This window comes from Pseudonaja textilis, chromosome 2 (assembly GCF_049901715.1).
Source record: "Pseudonaja textilis isolate UNSWEBS1 chromosome 2, rPseTex1.2, whole genome shotgun sequence".
Classification (NCBI taxonomy): domain Eukaryota; kingdom Metazoa; phylum Chordata; class Lepidosauria; order Squamata; family Elapidae; genus Pseudonaja; species Pseudonaja textilis.
In genome coordinates, this window is record NC_141991.1 from 222,809,230 (window position 1) to 222,835,286 (window position 26,057).

The following is a 26,057-nucleotide window of genomic DNA, read 5'->3' on the forward strand; positions in this document are numbered from 1 at the left end:
TCATTTCCTCGAAAAGATAAAATTAATTATGCAATTATTTCAGTTTAACCTTGCTCATTTTTCTTTCAGATCTTATGCTTTCCCCTCTTCAGATGTTCCCATAGAACTACAAACATACACCTAAACTAGTTTGATGTGGCAACTTCTTGTTAAGATTCTGCAGAAATGCCAGCACATATATATATAAATTGTTATTGTCAGAAACTAAGTAGGTTTTTGACTTCAGAGCTCTTTTATATTTGGGAGCATCTGGAGTGCCAATCACTGGCTTTAAAATGATCAATGTGAACAGGTGATTAAAGCCCTACCTAATTTATATGCACACATTGTGCATAACTCTTGTTTAAAAAAAGGACAGGAGCTTTGATTGCCCAGTTATTCCCACCATTTTAAAGCCAGTGAATGTTGCTGTCAATGCCCCTGTATGTACACAGAGAAGGATTCTATATACAAGAGCAACAGTATTAATTTTAGGGCAGGAGGAGATTATACATGCACATCCTTCAATGTGGCATCTGCCACTGGCACAAATGAGAAAATCCTTTGCGGAAGAAAAGAATAGGTCTGTACATGTATCAGAAATGATTTAGAGGATATTATTCAGTTGTCATATAAGAACAACCATTGTATAATATTCATTAAAAACAATTTCTTTAATTTTCAGATTTCCATCCCGGTGTAAAAAAATAATGTGGCTCATTTAAGAATAATTTTAACTTTAATGATTACCCTCTTTCAAGCAGTTGCATTTTTTTCGGATTCATGAAAAAACAGAATGCTTTAATGAGTAGTGCAGCAATAGATTGCTTATACTTGTATATCTTTTAGTGTTTGTGAAACGTGCACGGAACTGTTGCTGCCCAGCCCTAATAAGGTTAGCCAGTTTTGAGATGCTAGATTTCAGAGCAAAAATTGATTTACCAGTATCCTGATTTCAACATCAGACTCAGAAAAATAAATATTATATACATAATTAATTTCTATACTATTAATTGGTTTCAAAAGCATGTAATATTTATTACACAAGAAAAGGATTTAAGTTAGTTGTCTTAATTTTTTTTTTATTAGATGGAGTCCCTAAATTAGGTGATCACCAGAGGATTCCAGGATTGTAGTCTAGACTAGAAAGTTGAAAAAAAAATCTTAAAAGAAAGCAATGTTGTCAAGAAATCTTCAGAGAAAATGTCTGAAATTTCCAGAAGCAGAGCTCAAGTCAAAAATAACACAGTATTTTACCAATTAGTGCAAAAGAAAATTAAGGCTAGAAATATGAGCTTAGGTTAGATACTCATTTTTAAATAGAAATAATAGTATTTATAATTAATAAATGTTTTTAATCTAAGAGACTTTTAGCTGTCATGTATCTTCAATGTTGTCTTCTCCCTTTCAGTCCTTTATATAAACACAATCTCTCCTGGAGCTTCAAAATTGTTTATGATTTTGTATGATTTTGTTCTAATGATATAATGATAACAAACATCAGTGATCTTCTAATGTTTTTAGGCACAAATTGTTAATCTCAATTGTTAACAGTTCTGGATTAAGTATTGGTGTGGGTTTTTTAAAAGTTTTTTTTAAAACGAACTTTATTTGGTACTTAGATGCTTATCAGTTGTATGATCCTTGAATGTTTTCATTTTAACACAATTAAATTATAGTATTAAGATACTTATCTGTATAGCAGTCAATTAGGCTATCACTGTAATTATTCTTAAGTACTGTATCTGTAGTTCCAACAGAATAAAAATGCTGCATACATTTTGCTTTCAGAGTATGAAGAGGGTAATAAACTAATAATTACTATAATGTATGTGTATAGTTGGGATATACCTGAAAAAATATGTTACAAATTGGGCATTCTTTTTTTATTTTTAGTGTGTTTTGGGATCTTTATTGTGCAGCGCCAGAAAGACGTGAAACATGTGAACACTCAAGTGAAGCTAAAGCCTTTCATGATTATGTAAGTTTTATGCTTATTGATTACATTTTATCTGAGCTTTGTTTGGAAATGATAACAGCTATGAATTTAGTAATTTTCAATGTGCTGGAAAAGCTACTGCTTCCAAATTTTTGTATTCCCTTGATAGGTAATGGAAATGAAACTAATATTAACCTTGTATGCTGTACAAGAGTCTGTTTTATGTAGGTTAGCAAAGGTTCATCCTTAAGAGACTTCAAGATAACAATCCTGTGGATAAGGTTAAAGAAGTCAAATTTTCAGTTAAATATGGGTAGTGTTGGTAAGGAAGAATGGAAAAGACGATATATAAGTAAAATGATAGTAACGGCAACATATTGTAGATTAAAAAGTATTATCCAATTGTACTGTTCACTGCATAATTAATGGAGGAAATTGTTTAAGGAAAAATCAAGGTGAAGAAACAAAATTTATCTAGTAATCAGATGGTTTGGTTTTATAAATGTTTAGAAGTAGACTGGAAGTGGACAACTAGCAGATATTTTAGCACAAATTTATATGAAATCAGTAGAAAGGCCTTGCATCTATTTCGTATAATAAATAGATCTTCAGTATGAGAAATTTCTAATAAATAACAATTGCTTTTGGGTTTAACATGAGATTATTGAAATTCAACTTTTTGCTTTTCTTGATAGTATTCTAAAGTAGATTGTTGAAAGCAAAAATTACCAGGGCCTATGTATTAAGTGTGATTGTAAGCAAGTATGTTTTGAGTTAACATTTATACCTGAAAATAGAATTATTGTGGTACAATGTCAGTTTAGTGGTAATCATGTGTAAACATTCTCAATATGACTAGGCTCACATTCATGTTTAATTATATCAGAAGTCAGTAATGTTTTGAGTCAATTGCATTCTTATAAATTTGAAATCATATTAGAAAGTTTTAGCTTTTTAATAGTTATCATGGTAATTATGACAAGTCACAAACAAAAGCAAACGGATGATTCTGCTTCCTGTCATCCCACCCCACTGCTGGATTTTTCCTTCTTTCCCCTCCAAAGTTAGGGCTATAGCACCCATTATTTTTATTTTATAAGAATGACTGAAGGTCAAATATGGCACAGAGAGGCATTCCTAGAAATAAAGATAGTGTGAATGTAAATTTGGTCATCATATTGCCTGCTTTTGAGTTATATATTCCTAAATGGAAAGTGTCTGTCTTTTAGTTACAGATTCATAATCAAATGATTTGTTTAAAGAATCGGTTAAATGTATAACAGCAGGAGAAGCTCACTTAAATAATGTTGTCAAGTATTACATTCCCTATGATTCTTTTCCTGATTCCCATCCCGGTTCTAGCTATACAGTGTTATTATGAAAGAGTATATTGTGCAGCTGAGCCTCTATGTTTAAGAAAGCAAGTGTGTTCAATATCAGCTTGCTGAAGAAACAGTCCTTTTCTAAGACTCGGTAGCATGTTGAGTAGCTTAATATTTTGATCGAATAACTCTTCTGAAACATTGTAATAATAGCTTCCAAAAAGGTCATTGTAACAGCAAGGCATCATAAGAAAAAGATACATAGTAAAGGCCCTAATACATTTAGAACTCGGCTACAAGATCTTGGAATACATTCTAATTATAAATAATCACAGTGCTTCACATTGAAAAGCACAAATACAGGAGCACAAATATAGGACCTGGCTTGTAGCTACTTAAAGCAGGCATTTCTGGGGATGTTTTGAAACGCATCCAGAGTGCTGCATCTCATAAATATTTATGGGCACCCCCAATCAGTATATAGAAATGTTCTCTTAACAGTTTTGATCCAGTTTTTAGAAAGTTTCCCTAAATGAATAAATGGGAACATTCTTTGTCTCACCTTTTCAAGTAGTGGAATTTTCAAAGTAACATTTACAGAACAGGTTTCTTAAAGAGATTTGGGGTGTTCTAAGGTGTTTTATTCCAATATCTATTTATATATTACAGCCTGAGACAGAATTGTAAGCTATAGAAACATGCATACAGGCAAATGGAACTTTTTCTTTCTTTCTGTTTAATCATGTCCGGTTTTCAGGAACTGTGGACTTGCAGTTTTCCTGGCCAGGTTTTTCAGAAGTGTTTTGCAATTGCCTCCTTCCTAGGACTGAAAGAAAGTGACTGACCCAAGGGTACCTAGTTGGCTGTGTGCCCAACATGGGACTAGAACTCACTAGTCTCCTGGTTTCTAGCCTGAGGCCTTAACTATTACATAAACCTGACGCTCAGCAATTGAATAGTTATAGCAAATAAATCTTTTTTAAAAATGGGGTAAAATCTAAATTGCTTCTATTAAAGTACTCAGTGTTTCCCTCTTAGTCTAGACTGGGTGAATAATTTCATATAGGATGCAGATGGACATGATTCCTTTGTAATTTTTGACATTCCAATTATGCCTTAAAACTGCTTTGTCCTGACTGATGATCTGATTACATATATGCCAAAAGAGAGATATATGTTACAGAAATAATACTATGTACAGTACATAGCAGTGTCGGGTATTCTGACAAGCTAACAACTACATAATTCTTGGTGATCCTTTCAGTATTGAGTATATTGTTAAAATTGAGCGTATGTATTTTAAAAGAAGCTATCCTATTGCCTATGGAATAGGATCATTCTGCCATAATTTGACTCTTTAATGATATAAATTTTTAAAAAATGGAAAGGGAGTTCAGCAATATCTTATTTCACTGATGGATAGGATTGTTAACAAGATGAATAAAATTTCCATTATGACTATTGCTTGATTAGTTTTCCATATTTTGAGTTATACATTTTTGTGGAATTCATTTGAATTGGTTGTTAAATCAGTTAAGCCAATCTCAACTACTGATTGATTGGTTAAATTACTCTTTAATTATTACCTAGTGCTATTTTAAAACTTGAACTAGAAGTTTGCAACTTAAACAAACCAAAAACCTCTTGCAAACAATAAATGTCTTGGAATTGTGATAGTAAAAGACATAGATTTTAAAGTCTATAGAAGTTCAAGGTCACTGACCAATTTCTGTATCCAACAATATGTGAAATCAGATTGTTTGTTTCTGAACTTGTGGCCAAGACAATATGGGAATACTGTTAGATTGGCAACTGCTATAAAATCTCTCTAGGGATAGACAAGCTAAAATGCTCTGATCTAGTGGCCTGATGAATCCAATGACTTCTAGGATGCATGCAAGGAATTTGTCACTTCATTTCTTCATGATAATGTAGAAATCCTGGCTAATCAAAGAACATGGAGACTGCCTATGTGGCTTACATTATCCATTCTAAATCTTGTTCCCTCTAATAGAGCTAAATTGTCACTTTGGTTTATTAGAGAGCAATGAAGCAAACACATAGAAGATTGAAGTAGAAATGAGGAATTCTTTTGATGAGTCAGACCAAACACAGAATGGTGTGTATTTTAAAGCCCATCTAAAATCTTATTCTGTGGTAGTAGATACAGTAAAGAGGGATTACTTCTTTGTCTCCATTGCATCTGCACAGAACAAACCAGCAATGCCTCTCCATACTGTATGGCATCTCCCCCATCTAGATGTTAAGTTGGGGAGCCTGAACAGTCAGAGGCTCGCTGTGAGCAGTTTTCATTGTTCTTTGCAGACAAAGTCGATCGGAGTTGCCTTGACTTGGACTCCAGTGTTTGGAAAGGTCATAGGAGGTAAGCTTGGTAATAGTTCATATGGATTATTTTCATCTTGTAAGATCTTGGGGATATGAACAGGAAATATGGAGAAATAAGAGCCAATGCCTGCTTACTCAGTCCTTAAGCTTTCCTCCTAGCTGATACATTAACCAAATAGGATTGGTCATTTAGTTAAATGATCTTTAGCACTGATCTTTCGGACACAGGATTTATTTCCATCTGCTTAAAGAAGGGAGTAATAAAATATTTACTTAAATAAGCCCTGTATTATGTTGAAGAATCTATGTAGGCTAGTCTGAAATATTTTACATTGAGCCAAAGTTATTGATAATATGGCCTCACAGCTCTCAACGTTTTTTTTTTTAAATAATTTGAATCCCTTTCAATAGGTACTTCATCTGGAATATGATACTTAAATTACTTTGATTGCTGTAGTGATGTCCTGGGCCAGAAAACAACTGTCTAGTCCTGATTCAGCTGTTGTCTTGAAATGAATCACATGAAATACTTAAGAACCAAGTTCTATTTCAAACAGATTAATGCCAAATAAAAAAGTGGGCAGCTTTGATAGGAACTCAAATATATATGTAGTTCTAGCTTTCATACTACGCCTCTTGTTTTTTCTTATAACCAATTCAAATTTAGCTTAATATTAATAATATTTTTCACTTCATACTCTTAAAAGCTATAGAATCTCTGTATTCACCAACATAAAAGTAGACAAATCATAGTATTTTTCAATGCAGTCTGGCGGAATTTGGGCCTTGATAGCACCGTTTTGTAATATATGCAGTCCTTTATATTGTAATGTTGTAATACTAGGTGGCTTCTGATCAACAAGTAGATTATTATCTACACTGAATGACGATTAGGGCCTAAATATCTCAGAGGCTGTTTGCACCGCGAGGAGGCGAACTAGTATCATGCCCTCCTGTTAGCATATCTTTACATTTTAGAATTAATTCATCTGGTCATATTTCCTGTCTAATCTTCTGGTAAGGCTGACATCAATCTTGCAAGTCTGAAAGTACACATCTGCCACTTTTTCCCTAAGAATCTAAGAAACTAGCTTTTGCTCCTTCTCACATTATCCAGCTGCAGGATATGCCTTCTCTTATCTGACCATTCCATAGCTAGAATCTCTTTCCTATCTTCCAAGGTTCTTCCCACATACCATTGTAGCAACCTTAGAACATTATGACCCCTTTTCCAATGTTTCACTGTAGGGATAGTATTCTTTTCTTGAAAAGCACTGTTTTTATTCTGTGGACATAGAGCTATTGTGACTTACTAAACCTAACCCTAACCTCAAATTTTGTTTCATCTGTTCAAAGGCATTCTCCCAAAATGGCTGGTTTGTCAACATGTACTTTAGCAAACTCCAAAATTTATTAGCACTTGTTTCAAAGAACAAAGCTTAGAAAGAAAACTAATTGAATTATTATTGATCAAATTATTGCATTTTATTAACAAAGCAAGATGAATATATAATTTCATCACAGCTAAGGCATAAGTAAATATAGCAATACTAGATAATTAAATATATGCTGAACTATGTCTTTATATAGTTCTATAAGAGAGGCTTTTGACTTCAGTTTCAGACTTAGGTGTATGGACTTCAGTTTCTGGATTGTTACCCAAGTTAGGGAAAGAAGATGATATATAACTTGGGTTAGCTATCATGACATTGTTTATTTTTGATACATAGCTTGATGTTTTGGATATAAGATATAAGTGTCAAGCCCAGTTGAAATAATAACTGTAGGGATAATTTACATGCAATTGGACAATAGCCAAAGTCCCAGTGGAGCCACTTTGGTAAAATCATTATTTTAGCAAAAAGAATATTGTAAGAGGAATTCAGAAGGACTAGATCTTTCCAGAATAGCTTGGGTTATTTTGGAACAACAATTATAGCAGCTCAGCTGTGGAAGCACATGACATACAATATCATAGCTATATATTCTCAGAATGCTAATGGTCTATGTTATTTTGTGTCAGAAATTCAGTGTTGACCAGCTAAAGAAAAGAACTAAAATAAAATTTGAAAGCTAAATTTTAAGTATATGAAAAGTAGAAAACAACTTGGGAGATGGCTAGGTTATAGTGAGAAAATTAAAGATATATATTTTTAAAAAAATGGATACAATCAATTAACAGTGACATAATACAGGAAGTCAAAACTAAAATAAACATGTTATGGTTTAATATTATGGCAAGTATTGCTAGATGTTGGCTGAGCTAATGTAATATGGTAAGCCAAGATGTATCTTATAATTTTCTGGGTTCAGTCCATCGATTTTGTCCAATTATTGTATGCTGTTATTTACAGTTTAGTATATTGTGTCAACCCAGGCATTCGATGATGTCCTTTCACAAGATAAATCCATTTTTCATTACTACAACAGTCATTTTTAATGTTTCATGAATCAAATAGAAGGAAGTGTTCTGCAAAGTTAATTAGTTAACAGCTGGCTAACATTAGCTGGACCTGGAAGCTTAAGCAAGTTTGTTCACAATTATGTAATGGATGGCAAGCACAGAAATGCTGGGGCTATAGATTTCACAGAGAAGTTGAAAGAGAAAATCAAATAGGAAATGATTTCCATGCTGTTTTCAAGCAAACTGCATGGATCTTTCCTACCTCACTGAGAGTTGAGTTTGACTTAAAAGAGACTTCATTTTTATATGCATTTAATATTAGTCTCTGATCAACAGAATTCTAATGATCACATTTGGTTTCACTTGGAGTTTTCTAGTATTAAATACAGTGAATTGTGAACACACCTTGGAAACATAACAGCCTTTGTATTTTCCAACCTTTTTTCTAAAATCTGTATTATTTTTATTGAAGATATTGAATAGTTTGTGCCTTAAAAAATAGCTTCTTTTTCTGACACTAAAGAACCAGTGCTTTAATAAGTTGCCAAGTTCAGAGCCATTACTTGTAAATATATTAGTATCAACATATACTACGCATATGTTTGATGGAGTCATTTCAGTATTCATTTTTATTTACTTGGTTTCTAAGTGCATGCTGTTGGGATCTAAACTCTGTGGTCAATATTCTTTCTTCTAGTTGCTCAACAATTTCTATTTAATATTATTCAGAGATGTTTTTTTAATTGCACTGGCTGCTTTCATTATGGGAGTCAGAAAAAGAACCCATATTAGAAAGATCATTTTCTTCTCTTATTTGGGCACAATAAATTGTTATGATATTTTGGATGCTTTGACTTGTTCTTTTGAATAACAGTATTCAAGGTAAGCTTATTTTCAGCGGTGTTCAGAAAATTATCCTACATCTGGAAATCATTTAAATGTTTTTGTATAACAAGTAGGGTTGTGCAGTGCTTCAAACTGAAAATTTCAAATTGAAATTGAAGTCAGTGTAAATTTAATCAAGCTATGGATAATGTCTGAATAACTGAACCATTTGGACTTTTAGTGACAAACTGGAATTGCTATCTATATGTTGCTATTATATAAGTTATGCCTTATATGATAGTTTATAATTGTTTCTTGTTAACTAAAGGCTACCACATTATAGGCTGAGATCGAATTGGCAAGAAAAATTGTACATAGAGTTGAAAGGTAGTTTTGTTAATGGTTCTGAAACAATTACTCAAGATTCAGTTACTGTATTTGTATTCTGAAGTGCTTACCCTAAATAAGAGCTGTGCTCTTATAAAACACAGAGATGGATAGATAGGATGCTCAAAAATTGCTTGGGGGAAAAATAAGGAATGGATTAGGATTAGGATTCATTCTGCACAAGTTCTCTGTTTGTACTTATTAAATAATAGTACAATTAGATATTGTTGATCAAGTGAGAAATCTGAATGATAATCTGAAAATTCTCCTAAATGCTGCTGCGAGAGCGCAGGATGGGTTAGACTCCTCCTGATGACATCATCAAGCTGGGTCTGTCTTGTATAAAAAGGACCACCTGTGGGAGTTTCCACTCAGCTTCTTTCGATGACCATAAGCTGGTGTCTCTGAAAGCAGTTGGTTAGCAAAAGCGAAAGCTTATCTTCATCATTGGCATCCAATCTCCTGCAACGAGGATTCAACGTTTTCTTCAACCGAGGGAGACTATAAATAGTCTTCCCTCACAGACTAGTCCCCCACAGTCTTCCCTCAGCGATTTCAGCCTCCACGATGGTAAAAATTGCATCGGGTGATAACAGCGCCTCTCAGCTGATCATAAATTTTCACTTTATTGCCGATTTCGCCGTTCGGGGCTGTTTATAGTCTAAGGAGCGATTTAACCACTGCATAGCCTGTAGCTCTTACGAGCGACCAATTTGGAGGCTTCTTCTTCAACCGCATGTGGTGAGTGGCCATTTTGAAAGCTTCTTCTAAAAAAGTAGCTAGCGGCCATTTTAGGTGGCATCATCCCCCAAAGGCCAGCGTCTACTATTCATAAGCTCCTATTCAGGCTACTGCATAGACAACACATAGCGAGGATCACTTCCAGCACCTTTGTGCATATTATGGATCACATAATATGACATATAACACAGAGCCTTCGGGGCTCCCAAGCTGGCAAAAGAAACAGAAGGAGACAAGGCTCCCAGTCTGTTCAAAGGGAGGTGGTGGCCAAGATTAGGGCCAAAGCTTTGGGCCCTAAGAAAACACCCCAGGCCGAATTAAAGGCAGAGAAACAAAGGCATGCAGCCTTAGAAAGGCAGTTCAACAAAACTATTGAGCAAATACAACTACATCAACTACAACTACAACAGGCTTCCCAATCAGCCAATCCTCTAGTTGTTAAGCAGATCAGGCCCCAATTTTTAAACAGGCCTTTTGGGACCTCTCTTCAGCTTGGCCCTCCATGGCCCAAGGTGTTCTCAACCTAAACTCGAGGCTTCCTTCACCCCCGCTGCAGGACTTCGCCCCTCAGATCCACCATTTGGTGGGAGATCCAACTACATCCAAGATGTAGTCTCCATTGCCATCAGACAGGGCCTAGCAGAAGGGCTGCTATGAATTTTTTGACCCTCAAACAGGGCCCAGCCCCCCTTTGCTGGCCGACTACAAGCCAGATCCCCCAGAGGGGATTGCTTCACCCAAAGGAGCCCAAGGCCCCTTCTGCTCAATCAGAATGGGGGGGCACTAGAGCAGGGAGACTATACAGAACCATCAGAAAATAGCCACTCTCCTGCTTCTGAACGGGAAGAGGGAGAAATCTGGGACCCCAACTTTTCTGAGAAAGAGGAAGATCTGCTACCCGATCAACCCCCATCAGCCACAAACCAGCTTTATTCAAGCCTCTCCTCCACAAGGCACTGGTTACTGCCCAGTGTCTCCAGAGGAGGCTGCCCCCGAACCTTGGGTGGTACAGTCAGGGTCCAGGGATTCCCTCTTCTCCAAAAACATAGTCCACTCGAAGGTCCTTCCATCACCCAGTTTTTCTGGATCTGATCAGAATTAATTCACCTCTTCTGCCGCAGGCCCCTACCAATCTTCATATGACAGGCGGTTCTATAATGTGGGCCCTTCCCTCGCTGCCGCTCTTACAGTTCCCTCTGTAAACGCTCCAGTCGTGGCTTCCTTCTCCTTGAGCACTCCAACTGAGCCCGACGATGTACTTTAGGCAGGGGACAAAAGTGCCGAGCAGACATTAAAATGTAACCACCAGGCCTCTTCTTCGGCTCTCCAGGCCTTGACTGCTGCATCGTTTTTCACCGGTCCTCTATCCGCTGGCTGCACCAGCTACAAGACTGCATATCTCTATCAGACTTGAGATCGCATCAAGATCTCAATAAGATTATAGCAGCAGCGGAATTCACTGGGACACCACCCTAACTTTCGCCAGTTCTCCTCCAGGGCCATGGCTTTGTCTGTGGCAGGGAGGAGACTGCTATGGTTATGAATTTGGCAGCAAAGCCTCGGTGCAAGTGGAAGCTGGCTTCGGGCCCCAGCACCAGTGAGAAGCTGTTTGATGATGCTCTCAATCCATTCATCGTCAAAACGAGGGTCAAAGGAAAAGTTCCTTCCTCGCCAGGCTGGAGGGCAGATTTCCATCCTGCCCCTTACCTGCCACCTCCATTTAGGCCCACTTCTCCAGGCCAAAGAGAGCGTATTCCCAGAGCCAAGAGCAACGTCCTGACATACTGGCAGACACCAACAATTTGTGGGTAAACGGCCCTTTTGTGGGGGAAGGGGTCGCTCATTCCGTCGCTCTAAATAATCCCTTGTTCTTCCCATCAGAGGTCATTTGGCCTTCTTCTCATCCTCATGGGAGGAGTCAATGACGGACACCTGGGTACTCAATAGAGTAAGGTCAGGATTACAACTAGAATTTCTATCATCACCCCCAGGAAATTTCCTGCTCTGCCCCATCTCTCAGGACAATTCAAAAAAGGGGCCCTTATGGAATCGTTCATTCAACACCTAGTTGACATAATGACCATTCAACCAGTCCCTGAACTCCAACGGGGACGTGGGTTTTATTCTCTTTTATTCAAGGGGGGGGGTGAGCTATTCTCAACCTAACATTTCTGAATGTGTTTATCCCATTCAGGCGCCTTAAAATGCAGATGCTGCATTCTATTCTAGAGAGTGTTCGGGAGGGCTATCTCTTTCAGGTCAGATTAACCCGTTGGATTAAATCTTTTCAATGAGGTCATCTGAGGCTTTTACCATGGGACTCTTGTTCAAGGAACTGGACGGGTTAATGCTGAACACGGATGCCAGTCTATATGGCTGGGGAGCTCACCTTCAATCCAGGGTGGTCCAGGGACCATGGTCCCAGGCAAATTTGGCTCATAATATTAATTGGCTAGAGCTTCGAGCGATCCATTTGGCCCTGACACAATTAGAGGATGCTGTCTCAGGAACATCCTGATCTTGCTTGACCGCCAAGGCGGGACACATTCTAACCGCCAAGGTGGGACACATTCAGGACCCCTGATGTTAGAGGCAGATCAACTTTGCTTATGGGCAGAGATACATCAGGTATCACTCAGAACTGACCTCATTGCAGGTGGGACCAATGTTGAGACTGACTGGCTTAGCAGAGCCACCACTGACCAGGCAGAGTGGCATTTGCACCCCGATTTATTTCAGGAGCTGTCAGAACACTTTGGATTGCCAGCAGTGGATCTCCTTGCTTCCCAGAACAACACGCAACTCCCGAGGTTCTACTCCAGGTGTGCAGTTCTGGGGGTGGAAGGAATGAATGCTTACACAGCCCTTGGCCATGGGAACTCCTGTATGCCTTTCCTCCTCTGCCCCTGATTCCGGAGGTCTTCCAGAAACTGTGGGCAGAAGAGCAGAACTTATACTTGTAGCCGTCACTGGCCCAGGAGGCTATGGTTCGCAGACTTAGTAAACTGTTCCATCTCCAGTCCTGGGAGGATTCTGGTAGACAGAGTGTTGCTCAGATGGGCCAATATTGCTTCCAGAGCCCCAGTGGCTTCAGTTGGCCATCTGGAGATTGAGCGGGGATCCCTGATCCGGAACTAACATTCCTCTAAATAAGAACTATCCAAGCCTCCAGGGGACCCTCTCCACCAACTGCATCTATGATGCAACCTGGAAGGTTTTCAGCGATTGGTGTCGTAAGTATGACATTGCCCCTTCCAGGGCCTTAATTGCCAGATGCTGGACTTCCTCCAAGAAAGCCTAGACAAGGGACTTTCACCTAACACTCTGCGGAGGCAGGTTGCAGCCTTGCCCTCTGTTCTATCCTTGGGGGGAGTGGAATCTTTGTCTAGACATTCCACACTCCGCAGGTTTCTGAAGGGTGCTACAAACCTGAGGCCTCCAGTGGTCATCGAGATCCCACATGGGACTTCTTTAAAGTACTGCAGTTGCTGACTAAGGCCCCATTCGAACCACTGAGGTCAATTCCCTTGCAGTTTTTTGTCTTGTAAGGTGGCATTTCTAGTAGCGATCACCTCTTCTAGAAGGATTTTGGTCCTGGCAGCCTTGTCTGTCAGGAAAGACATCTAGAGCCTACCTTTTGTACCTAGATTAATACTGGATTCCTCAGATCCCAATACATAGTGTTACCTGATTTCTGTCCCCTTCCATTCCACGACTTAGAGTGCAAGTGGCACTCCCTAGATGTTAGCAGGGTGCTTCAAATTTACATCAGATGTCCCTCTACATTTAGCAAAACTGAGGCCATGTTTGTGTCCTTTCCCCTTCCCATTAGGGGCAACAAAGCCTCTCCTCCCACCTTGAGTAGGTGGATCACGGCATGCATCGCACAGGCCTTCTAACTAGAGCCCTTCCAGTACCCCAGGGCCTAACGGCACACTGCTAGGAATTCCTCGACTTCAGCTGCCTGGGCCACTCAGACACCCCTAGTGGAGATTTGTAGAGCAGCTACGTGGACCTCCCCATCTCTGTTCATCAGACATTACTGTCTGGACTCCTATGCCTCAAGGAGTGTGGCTTTTGGCAGACGGTTCCTTCAGTGAGTGGTTCCAACTTCGGAGAGACTTGTGGGACGAGGACCCTCCTGTGGACATGCAGGCTTTGATATGTCCAACCTGGGCTCTCGCAGCAGCATTTAGGAGAATGGGCGTTGGTAAATTTTCCTGAGAACGCCCTTTCTATAGATGCTGATAGAGAGCCCAGCCCCTCCCTTATTTCATCCGACCATGGTAAGATGTGATAATGTAAATGTTAAAGATTCTGTTTGGCTTTCAGAGACACTTCCTACAGTCTGTCAAGTACCTTCGCCAAAGCTGGGGGAAACTCCCACAGGCAGTCCTTTTTATACAAGACAGACCTAGCTTGATGATGTCATCAGGAGGAGTCTAACCCATCCTGGGCTCTCCAGCAGCATCTATAGAAAGGGTGTTCTCAGGTAAATTTACCAACGCCCACTTTCATAGGAAATAGAAGGACGTTATAAGAACAAAGGCAAGAGTTTGCTCAGAAAGTATGATATGCATTGAAAATCTTCAGCAAAGATGAGCACCTCTGAGTCAGTGTTTTTATTTAAGATGCATTTTACAGTCATGTATATGCTTGTGTCTCTGTAACAATCCTGTTCTTTGTTATAGAATCACAATTACTACCAACATATTATAGTTCATAATATAAATGCAGAAGTATCATTTCATTTTTAATGAAATTTAAATGGGAAAAAACGGAACTATGCATTTGACTTCCAGTTATTGCTACAGTAAAGTCACTGAATTACAAATGGTATATTTTACAAAAACATATCCATAGATAAGACTGTCGCAAATTTTTCATTTTTAATGTTATGTCATGTGAATACAGGCAGCATCATGCAGTAACTGAGACTTGGACTTACTTTGATTAGTTTTGCATTTAAGTTATGAATATCAAGCAATATTGGCTCTCAAAAATAATGTGGTTTTTTTTGTTAATTTTTAATTTTAAATATAATTGCACAAACCTTAAAGTACGATGATGCTGTTGAAAGCAGTTAGTTGGTTAATGCTCAGATCTATTTCCTGAATGAAATTGAAATTTTGTAATTCATAAAATAGCATTTTCACTTATTGAGTAATTAAAAGTATTTCTTTACTTATATTGTAAGTAAAAAAAAATTATTTATGGTTACAAAATGGTTTACAAAAGTTATATATCAAATATATATGTGTATGTATCAACATTTTAATATATATGTGTGTATGTGTTTATGTAGAAAGAGTAAAAGGATCAAAGTGGACAAGAACTTAGGATAATACAAGTATAAGAGTAATCTAAAATCAGCAAAACAATTGCAGTTCTACAGTAAATATTGATTGCTGTATTACCTTTGCTATTTATTATTTACAATATACTTTCTAAGAATTTAACATATTATCTTCCATTAGTTTCCAAACAAAGTAAGGCTTAAGAGGCTCAAAATAGTTTGAATTCTCTATGCCTCTGGTCAGGGGTGGGATTCAAATTTTTTAACAACCGGTTCTGTGGGCATGGCTTAGTTGGTGGGCGTGGGTTGGTGGTCATGTGACTGGCTGGGCATGGCCAACTCAGTATCACTCACATTGAGGCATGTATCTCCTTGCCTGGCCTCTCATGATTGTGGGGATGCTGCAACAGTCGTAAGTGTGAAAAACAGTCATAAGTCACTTTTTTCAGTGCCATCATAATTTTGAATGGTCATTCCACACAAGCAAAGTACCCAGCAAAGGAAGGGAAAAAAACTCCAGAGATGTTCCTGAAACAGGAAGACTAGTCCTGCCAAGAATGTAATAAGGGTTAACGGAGAGGCAGTTTCTGTAAGCAACACCAGAATGTTTCCTTCCTGCCTTCCTTACAGGATTAGGCCAGTAATTTCTTCTAACAACCGGTTCTCCAAACTGCTTAGAATGTTAACAACCGGTTCTAGCGAATAGATGCGAACTGGTAGAATCCCACCCCTGCCTCTAGTCAACATATGGTATATTTGTATACTCCTATTCTATGTTTCCACTTCCATACTGCGGCCTCCAAACTGAATTATAACTAGCAAATTGTAATGGAAGTGGTCCTTGACTTATGTGACTTGTCTTCTTGGGGTCAGGTAAATTATTTTTTCATATACTCATGTCCAAGATTTGCCAATTTATATAAGTTATGTGTTTTTAAAAATGAAAGATTTCAAACTATGCCAGTACTCAAATCCTGCTGCTACAAAGATTATGTAGCTAACCCTAGATTTATTTATTAAATTTATATGCTGCCCATCTCCCCGATAAGGCAGCTTACAGATCATAAAAAGATAAAATAGTATAATTAAAAAATTAAAGCTATGCAAAACAACAGAACCAAGGAAATTGATGGCACGAGATGAGATTTTTTGATTTTACTTTATATTCTTTTGTGATATAATTTTTTTCTCACAAGATAGCTAATTTTTTTTTTTGGTTGCTCAAGATATTGACCGTAACTATTGATATGCTCATATCTCTTGATGGCTGAATGTAAATCGTGCATTTGTTAAATTATGGCAGACCTGACCATTCTTGTTTGCAAACTGAATGTAAATCATGTTTTCCAATTTATGATTAAGCATGAATCCAATAATTATGATGAAACTATGACTTGGTCTGATATATGAACTACGCCACAAATAGTACTATTTGCAATGTTTTAAATTGTATGACTAGTTATTTGATGGTTGTGACAGCTGATTGTAAAAGGAAGCCTGTCATTTAACATGGGAAACATAATGTTTTCCAGATAAAGATGTAATGCTATTTTAAAATTAAGACAATAATTTTCACGTGTTTTTATATTACATTAGAGTACATTATTAAACATTGTTGTTGTTTTTTTAAAAAAGCCCAAGCCTTATTTTTTCAAGGACATTTATATGTCTGCAGGACAATTGAAGGGCCTTGATCATGTACAGTGCCTCATTCAACAACCATAATTATGAAGGAGATGGGCTTTCTTTAGTGTCCAAATTCTGGCCAAAGAAGCACTTTGTATTATCAGTCAGAAAGGTCATATGGAGAAAGCTTAATTATTGGGAAGTGAATTGATCCTTGATATTGGACTTTCAGTTGAGCAGTGAGGTAGGTAAAATGAGGACCCAAATTGTGGGGGCAATATGCTGACTCTGTAAAGTGCTTAGAGGGGGCTGTAAAGCACTATAAAACAGTATATAACTCTAAGTGTATTGCTATTATGAAGTCAGTGTACTGGACAATTAAAAGCACAGTATACAGTATAACACTTTGAGACATTATTATAGTACAGCTAGTCCTCGACTTACAAGTATTAGTTTAGTGGCCATTCAAAGTTACAATGCCAGTAAAAGAAATGACTTATGATCAATTTTCACAACTAGGACCATTGCAGCATCCCCATGGTCACATGATCAGAATTCGGGGAGTTGGCAACTGACAGGTGTTTATGACAGCTGTACTGTCCTGAAGTTATGTGACTATCATTTGTAAATCAATAGGAGAATCCAGGCTCACTTAACAACTGCAGTGATTTGATTAATAATTATGGCAAAAGTTCGTAAAATGGGACAAAACTCACTTAACTGCCTTGCTTAGCAATGGAATTTTGAGCTCAATTATGGTTGTAAGTCACCACCTGTACTCTATTTGGTTAACTTCTTGTTGAACCAGTGTAATGTAGTATAATGTGGGATTATACATATACATATATAATCAAGTTTCTGTTTAATAGCAAAGCTATTTTTATTTCTTTTGTTCTGCCTCTCAGACAGCTTGTACAAGAAAACAATTTCAGGGATATTTTTTTTAATTTGTGAACCCTACAGAAAAAATAATCAAATACGTTCTTTTTGGTGCAAATTTCAGAGACACTGGTTTTAAGTGAACAATCTTAGATTGTATTCTATATGACTGAAGAACTGCATCTTCCTAAATCAGGGGTGTCAAACTTAAGGCCTGTGGGCCAGATCCAGCACACAGCGTGCTTATATCTGGCCCATGGGGCTGGTTGGGAAATAGCAAAGAACCTGCCCTCAAGGCCTCTGCTAGAAAAATCAGGCATTGGCGTGGCCCCCTCCCAACACCTTTTGACCTCCAGAGTCCTCCGAGAGGCCTTCCAGAGCAAAAAATGGAGCCTCCAGAGTAGTCCATGAGGCCTTTCAGGCCCAAAATGGAGCTTCCGAAATCCTCCATGAAGCCTCCCAGGCCCAAAACACAACCTCTGGAGTGGTCCACGAGGCCTTCCAGGACCAAAATGGGGCCTCTGGAGTGGTCCAGGAAGCCATCTTTGACTGAAAGATCATAAAAAGGAAGAAAAGTAAAATATTTTACCTTTCAGGCTTTCAGGATTCTGCTACTGTAGCCTATGTCAACAATTTTGTAGTTCTAGTCTTCCTATGGAGTCAGTTTCTTGTTCTAGTCTCTCTCTCATAAAGTGATCAAGTAGATCAAGTAAGTATTAAATAAAGCAAAATCACAGAAATGGATGCCTCCCTATTTTTATAAGTTTATAAACCCATGTCTGCAGAGGTGCAGACCATGGCCAGGCCCCACTGGCCCTCCAAGTTCAAACCCAATCCTGATGTGGCCCTCAGTGAAATTGAGTTTGACACCCCTGTACTAATTGGATCATACTTAACCTGAATTTCTTCTGTGTAAATTTGTAATACTAATTTGGTATAATACAGATAATACAGGGCTTGAGATAGGCAGACGTTTGATGGTGTTAAAAATATGATTATCTGTTTTAAGTAAAGCTGTCCTTAGTGATTGATTTATAAATGATTTTGTCAACGCTCATGCTTTCTTCTTATTATTTTATCTCACCTTTACATTTAGTCAATGAAAGGTGGTGAGCATACCATGTCTCGTAAAGTCACCTAGGTGGCTCTCATGCCTAAGGGAGGTCTGGAACTCAGAGTCTCCTTCTTTCCAGGTTAGCACTTCCACCACCACACCAAACTGGTCTCATTTACAAAGCTTTTTTAAGAACAATATTCTCATAATAAATGTCAAGGCCATCCATAATTATATTACACATGTGTATATAGCTTTGTAATAGTTTATTTCTCTGCCCTTTCTGAAAAAATTAATTATATTTGATTAGGATTTTTAAATATATATTCCAAATTATATGGAAGCTAAGTTTTCAGAAGAATGAAGTTGTCATAAATAACATTTACACTTCTTTAAGCAGTATCTTTATGTTGCTATGATGTTGTTTTGCTAACTTTTTAAATTTTTCCTGTACTGTAGTCTTAACAAGAACACATTTAGAGGAATTATTGTTCATTCCAATCAGTTCTTTAAAAGAAAAGGCAAGTTTTTAAAATATATTTTGTTTATATACAACAAATGTCTGAAAGCAATTGCTCAAATAGGGTGTATTTCTTTTTTCTCTGAAGAAATAATTTGTGCTTGGTAATAAATACATTGTTCCTTGTCAGCATTTATTTTTTTGCAGCACCAGTTTTTCACTTCATACCATTAAATAACGTGCTGCTGCTTGTTGAAATTTAATAAGATCTCTTCTTCAATGAAGTTTCCTTTCAAAACACTTCGTTGTTGAACTAATATACCTGGCTTTTAAAATCATCATTTTATCTGATAATTAGTGTGACACTTAAAGAGATAAAAGTTATTATCTCAGTTTCTTGCCTGATAGGAATATAAATACAGTGACACAGTATTTCTGTCCCAAATCAATTTACTTTTTCTAAGAGCAAAAGAACTCAGAACCATAAGAACATCTTGTTGTCTAATAGTTGAGCACCATTTCCTGCTGCTCAAGATTACAATATACTAGAACAGTATTATAGTATATTTTGCATGTTCAAGAGGAAATAATGAACTGCTATGAGGCTGTTTTGTTTACTATTCATGTTAACTCTCATTGCTTTGTTGACCCTCTCTTAAGGATTCACTGTTATTTTGTGTTGATCTATATACTGACAGATTCAAATCAATTTCAGGTGTATTAATAATCCATTAACTATATCAGATCTCCAGAGACATAATATTTTTGTGAGGCTGAAGCATGTCTCTAAAGTAGCAGAGGTCTTTCCCAACAACTTCCAGCAAATCCTTGAGGACTTGGAACTTTAGTTTTCAAAATATATTCTCTGAATAACTGTTCAATGTATATTTTTAAGAACCGTATATAATCCTTTGTTCACACTGGCATAAATGTAGCATATTTTTTTTTTAACAAATTTTATTCAGTTTTTCACATTAAAAACAAAAATCTCTTTTTAGTGGACAACATATTTCCAGGTCTTCACCTTTACATACAAATATGACAGCAATTATACATTCATATATGCATACTTAATTCTATTATTACCTTTTCCATTCCAAATTTTCAGTAAGGAGAGAAACAAACACATTAATTCTTGCGTCTTTCATTAATCTCAATTGAAACATCTTTTTGTTTCATTTCAATTGTTTCAAATATAATCCTTTAATATTTATTTTAAAAATAAAGATAAACAATATGTGTTTGCCTAATAGTAATAATGATAATAATAATAAAAAGGTTACCAATGTCTCTCCTTGCTTTTAATAGTCTATATTAACTTATTAATTTAGTTGGTTCTTTAGTTTGTCATATTCCCTTTCCATTACACATTCTTTTTATAAATTCTAGATTAATACAAATTTTAACACTAAAGAAAAAAAAACAAATATAGGTTTCCCCGCTTTTACTGCTTTGAGTGTGACACCTCAATGAATAAAATATACCTTTATTCCCTCATCTTGATTCCAATAAACCATTATTTTTAAGAAGTTACAATAATAATCATTACTCTTTTCATTTGGATTCCGCAGCATATTTCCCCGCCTTAATTTTTAATTAGAGTTATCAGTATCTATATTACCCTATTTTCTAAATATTTTTAATTGCAGAAATATTCTTATTACCCCTTGTGACCCTGCAGAATCCCCTTTTTAATTCATCAACCATTATCTCTGAACAACAATTTCTTTTCAACATTTTACTATTTCCGTATTTCTTTATTTCATGTACCTGTTTCTTACTGCTTCTCCTTCCCCTCTTTTCCTCATATCTTTTCTCATTCTAGTTTATATCCTTCTCTTTCTTAATATCTTCCTTTCCCCTTTTCTGCTGGGTCTTTCTGCCTTTCCCGACTTCACAGGTATTCCCCCTTTTGATTGCCTTCTTAAATTTCAACTTTTTAACCTTCCTTCTTTCCCCACTTCTTTGTAGTGTTCTTTGTGTTAATTGTCTATTTAAAATAGCTTCTCTTTGAATCGACTCCTCCTCCTCTGAAGCTCTTTCTTCTTGTTCTTCAATCTCCATTTCCATTTTTTCTAACACAGAACAAAGTGATTCGCCTCTTTCCTGTAGTAATTCTCTCATATTTTTAAGTTCCATTTTTAAGTTCCATTTTTAATTCCCGAAGAGATATCATCATTACACACTCTTATATTTTATGATCGTTAAAGTCCACAAAAAACACTTTTACTTTCCTTCTTTCTTCTTTCAGTTTTCTAAAGTTCTCAATTATTCCAGCCCAGGGTCTATACCAAAAACATCAATCAATCCCACAGTCAGTCTTTCCTTGCTTTTTTCTTTATTCTGGTTCTGCTTTCATTTTCTAAGATTCTAACTTTGTTTCAATTTTTCTTTAATGTTATATCCACACAAGTTCATTCAGAAACAGGTTGCTTTCCCTTTTGTTTGAGCTCAAGTTTTTGTCAAAAGGTGGCACTCTCCATTATACAAAGTCTTCACCTTTTTCCTCTATTTTTTTATTTAGGGTTTTTTGAACCTCAATCTTCCAGCACAGTCCAGTCTCCAATTTGTAAACTTTATTATTATTATTTTTTGACAATTTTAAGTCCAGCTTTATTTTATGCCTGTTTATTGCCAAAATATTTTAGTCCAATTTAGTTAAATCTTTAGCTCCGGCTTCTTCCTTTCCCGGTTCGAAGCCCCGCTTAGCTGTCAAAAATATTTTCTTATTTTTTTTCCTGTCCCTTTGTAAATTTGCTGCTCACTATTCTTTTCTTAAAAATTCCATGTTACCTTAATCTCAGGGTACTTTTGTTTAGTTGTATTGCCCAGTTGTCCTGGTTCAGATGTTATCCACATCTTTCTTCTCTCCTACACAAATCTTAATCCAGCTGCGTCCTTCTCTTCAGGATGGCCATTTTAAACCACCGCTACAGTCATCTTTGGGGGGAAAAAGACCAAGCCGAGGGGGGGAGAGGCGACTCCCCTCAACCTGGCTTGCAGCTTCCCCTTACTCCACCGCCCCTCCAAGGCAGCTTCAGCCCCTAATCGTAATGATCGGGACTCTCCAATGAAAGAGCACAGCCCATAGCTGCAGAGAGTCATGATCTACGGTCCGTCAGCGAGGAGGCTCTGCCTTCTTCCTTCTAAATGTAGCATTTATTGATACTATATGTTAGAATAGTTCATACCCATTCTGAATTTAGTTTCTTTTCATTGCAATAGTTTTATCAACAACTGTGGTTCCTAATAGTAAAAGACCTTTTGTTTATCTATGTTTCTCCTTCTATCTTCATACTCTGTGCCTCATACTCTTGACTTCTCAAGGCTATTCCTGATGGCTTAGGGTGGCCTGTAATGAAGTGAACAAGCACAAAAGCCTACTCCCTTATAAATGGAGTTAATTGGCCCGTTATTCTACCACCATGTTTAATGAATAATTTTCAGTCATTAATTAAAAGTTTTATTTAATGCCACTTTTAGGGACAAAATCTGGATTACATAGGTTGAGCTCTGAAGTTTTGTAGTGATCCAAAGGTTAAACATTATTTCTTGAGATCATTAGAATATGTATTATAGTAGTGATTTAGTGCTACATAAATGTCCCTATTTATGTTTTATGAAAGAACTGAAATGCACTAAAGGAGATGCACTTGAAAATTGTGATCTGTCTTCTCTTAATCTTCATTCTCTATGAAAATCCTGTTAAATTGTCAGAAATTTTATGTATGTCAAATGAAGAAAACTATTAAAATTTCCTTAGTAGTGGTTACTTTTGAGTAGATATAAAATTATAGTCCCATAAAAATTACTTTCATAATCAGAATTTATGTTTCTGAGACAGTTGTTAAGTGAGTCCTACCTGATTTTTTTGAGCTTTTGTTGACACATTTAAGGAACTAATCATTGCAGCTGTTAAGTAAATAACATAATTGTTAAGTGACTCTGGCTTCCTCCATTGACTTTGCTTGTCAGAAGCTGGCTAAAACAGTTGCAAATTATAGTCACATGATCTGGGACAGTGCAACCATCATAAATGTATAGCAGTTGCCAAGCACCCTAATTTTGATCGTGTGATGGCCATAAGTACAAAGACTGATTATAAGTGACTTTTCAACACTGTTACAACTTCAAACAGTTGCTGAATGAGTGGTTATAAGAATGAAACATTTGTGTCTCTAGTAAAATATATTGTAATAAGTTATGTCAACCCCACCAGAAGACATTGAAGACCTAGAAGGATAGAATGATTGATGACATTTAAAGCTTCGTATAGGTTGGGGAGAATTAGTAGGATCATATTCTGATCATTTTGTTTTTGTTGCAAGTCAAAAAGAGTGATCAAAATAGTATAATAGCTTGACTAAAGTTGAACAAAATAATTCTAATCAGCTTCATCCAAATACTTTTAGAGACGAATGAACACTGCCTTTCATCTTCTGCAGGAATGGAAGATTAGAGACAATTATATAGTTACAAAGACCTCCAGGATTGAATAAGTCTTTCAATACAAAGTGTTTAGCAGCCTCTTTAAGCAAATGAAAAAATATCACATGTCTAAAGAGGCATTAATTAGTTTTTCTGAATAATGAAATACAGGTAGTCCTCCACTTATAAGTGTAATGGAGCCTAGCAGTTATGGTTGTAAATCATGATGGTTATCATGCTAAGTCAAGGACTACCTGTATTGAATTCTTGAAATTAGAATATGTTGCCGGCTCTGTAATATTTCTATTATCCAAAATAGATTTGAGTTTATACCAGCAAAACCATTTAGCACTTATTTTTTCCTCAATCTAATATTTGTCGAAGATTTCTCTATTACTATAAAAATTCTTTAGTCTGTAAGGGTTATATCCTTTGAGATTTCATTTTTGCCAAACCATAATAATCATCCTGATCAATATATGTTATTTGAGCAGTTTAAGAAAAAGTATCCTTAATCAAAACTGTATATTTACTCTTCCAAACAGTGAAACACTGTTTTAATCAACAAACAGTTTCAGTCTCCTTTATTCTACAAAAATATTGTCGGTGAAAAAAAACATTAGCTTATAAACTTACCTGATTCTTAGTTTCAACATGAATCTATTGTTTAGAAGATAATAATAAATGGAAATATAGCCTAGCTATGCTGCTTGATAATGTATGAACAAATTTTGCATGCCCATCCTCCCTGTTTCTGAAGTCTACAGTATATAAAATTATTTTATTTATTCTCAGATATATTTTTTTTGCGTGGAAACAGAAGCTTTGTATTTTTCTTTGTCAATATCTTAAGGCCTGTTCTGGAATTGCTACTGGGAGTCATTGAAATAAAAAGTTAATCCATACAAGAATTTTCATTTTAACCACTGCAATTTGCCCTAAAATATGGAAATGTTTGGAAAGTTTCCCATCTTTATTTAATTTCTTCCAAGTTGCCAAATCACTATTTGTAAAGATTTTGTTAATGTTTTAGTTACAATAACGCCTAAATGTTTTAAAGATTTATACACTGTTTGAAAAAACATAAAATGTGATTTATGAAAAATATCTGATAGTCCTGAAAGCAAATTTCTCTAGCTCCTTGTTAATATAGCTAGCCAAATAAAGAAGCATTTGAGAGTCAATATCAAATTATCTGCAAATAGATTTAAAAGATATGTCTTATCTCACATTTTTATCCCACTAATCTCATTATTAGATCTAAATACACTTGCCAACGCTTCTACAGTTAGGTTGAATAGTAAAGGTAATAAGGGACAATCCTGCTTAGTACTTCTTAAAATCATAATGGGATCTGAATCATAACTGTTAAGACTTTCCTGGCCTTTAGATAGCCATAGCTAGGTTCAATCGTTTTGCAAAAGCCTGCTCCAAATTTAAATTTAATTAATATTTGTTTAAAGAAATGTATTTCAAGAGAGTCAAAGGCTTTAAATATCTAAAGAACCTATGGTTAATGGAGATGTATTACTTTTACTAATTTAAAAAGTATTTCATAATTTTCACAGCTCTTGCATGTTTCTGTCTAGGTCAGCCAGCATCGGTTTGAGATGTTTGTATACATTTTCACTGGTAAATTAATATCATTTGTAGCAAATAGCAGCCTGATCGATTAATGTAAATGAATGACTTTTAAAGTCATCTTATGTTGATGTCCATTAACATATCTGATGGCATTGATTTTTACATTTTAATTCCTGTCATTTTTGCAAAAATTAAGATGTCTTCATTTCAAATGAGATGTTTTTGGATTTAATAAAGATTATTCTCAGTTCTTAAATAGATTGTCAAATTATATTAAATAATTCTTCAATAAGATGTACAGTTTTTCTAATAATTCGGAGAGCATCAATAATCCCTCTACTTTTAACTGCTTTAAGGCTGGTTTATATCAATTACATAAGCTGCATAAGCTGCTACAGCTTGATTTCATGTCCTTTTAAAAATCCAACCTCGTAATTTATAGTTTTTGATATACTAGAAGTGTCCCTCCCTTTTCAATTTGTGAATGCGTATTTTTGTTGTACTGTGGTATTACTGTACAGAGTTTGACCAATTCCAGGCATTTCAATCAGAAGAGCAATAGCGATATATGTTTCTCTTGTGCGAAGCGCTAAATATGCATTTTATAGAACCATAGGATTACATTAAAGCGGTAAACAGTGTAATTAAGATTAGCGATTAGAATGGATCCTGAAGTGTTTTATATGTGCATTCTTGTTCAACAACTCAGATAAGAAAAATTGCTAATGTATGTTCAGCCAGGAAACAATTTGAATGGAAAATGATATCGAGTAATAGATAGACAAAG

The 26,057-nt window shown here is 36.2% G+C and overlaps 1 protein-coding gene across 19 annotated transcripts in view; it reads left to right on the top strand.

The window, feature by feature from the left end:
- Positions 1-26,057, top strand: part of SSBP2 (single stranded DNA binding protein 2) — a 135,716-nt gene that overhangs the window by 56,164 nt on the left and 53,495 nt on the right. For 13 of the 19 annotated variants that reach the window (XM_087927088.1, XM_087927094.1, XM_087927103.1 and 10 more), the window contains one exon: positions 1,876-1,960. Coding sequence is in view for 4 of the 19 variants with exons in the window: in XM_026718645.2 (XP_026574430.1) it covers positions 1,876-1,960 (85 nt within the window). In the remaining 15 variants the exon portion in view is untranslated. Of the gene's footprint in view, positions 1-1,875; positions 1,961-5,565; positions 5,624-26,057 lie in introns of those variants that run through there. The other 6 variants (XM_087927097.1, XM_087927096.1, XM_087927091.1 and 3 more) reach the window with 2 other exon arrangements.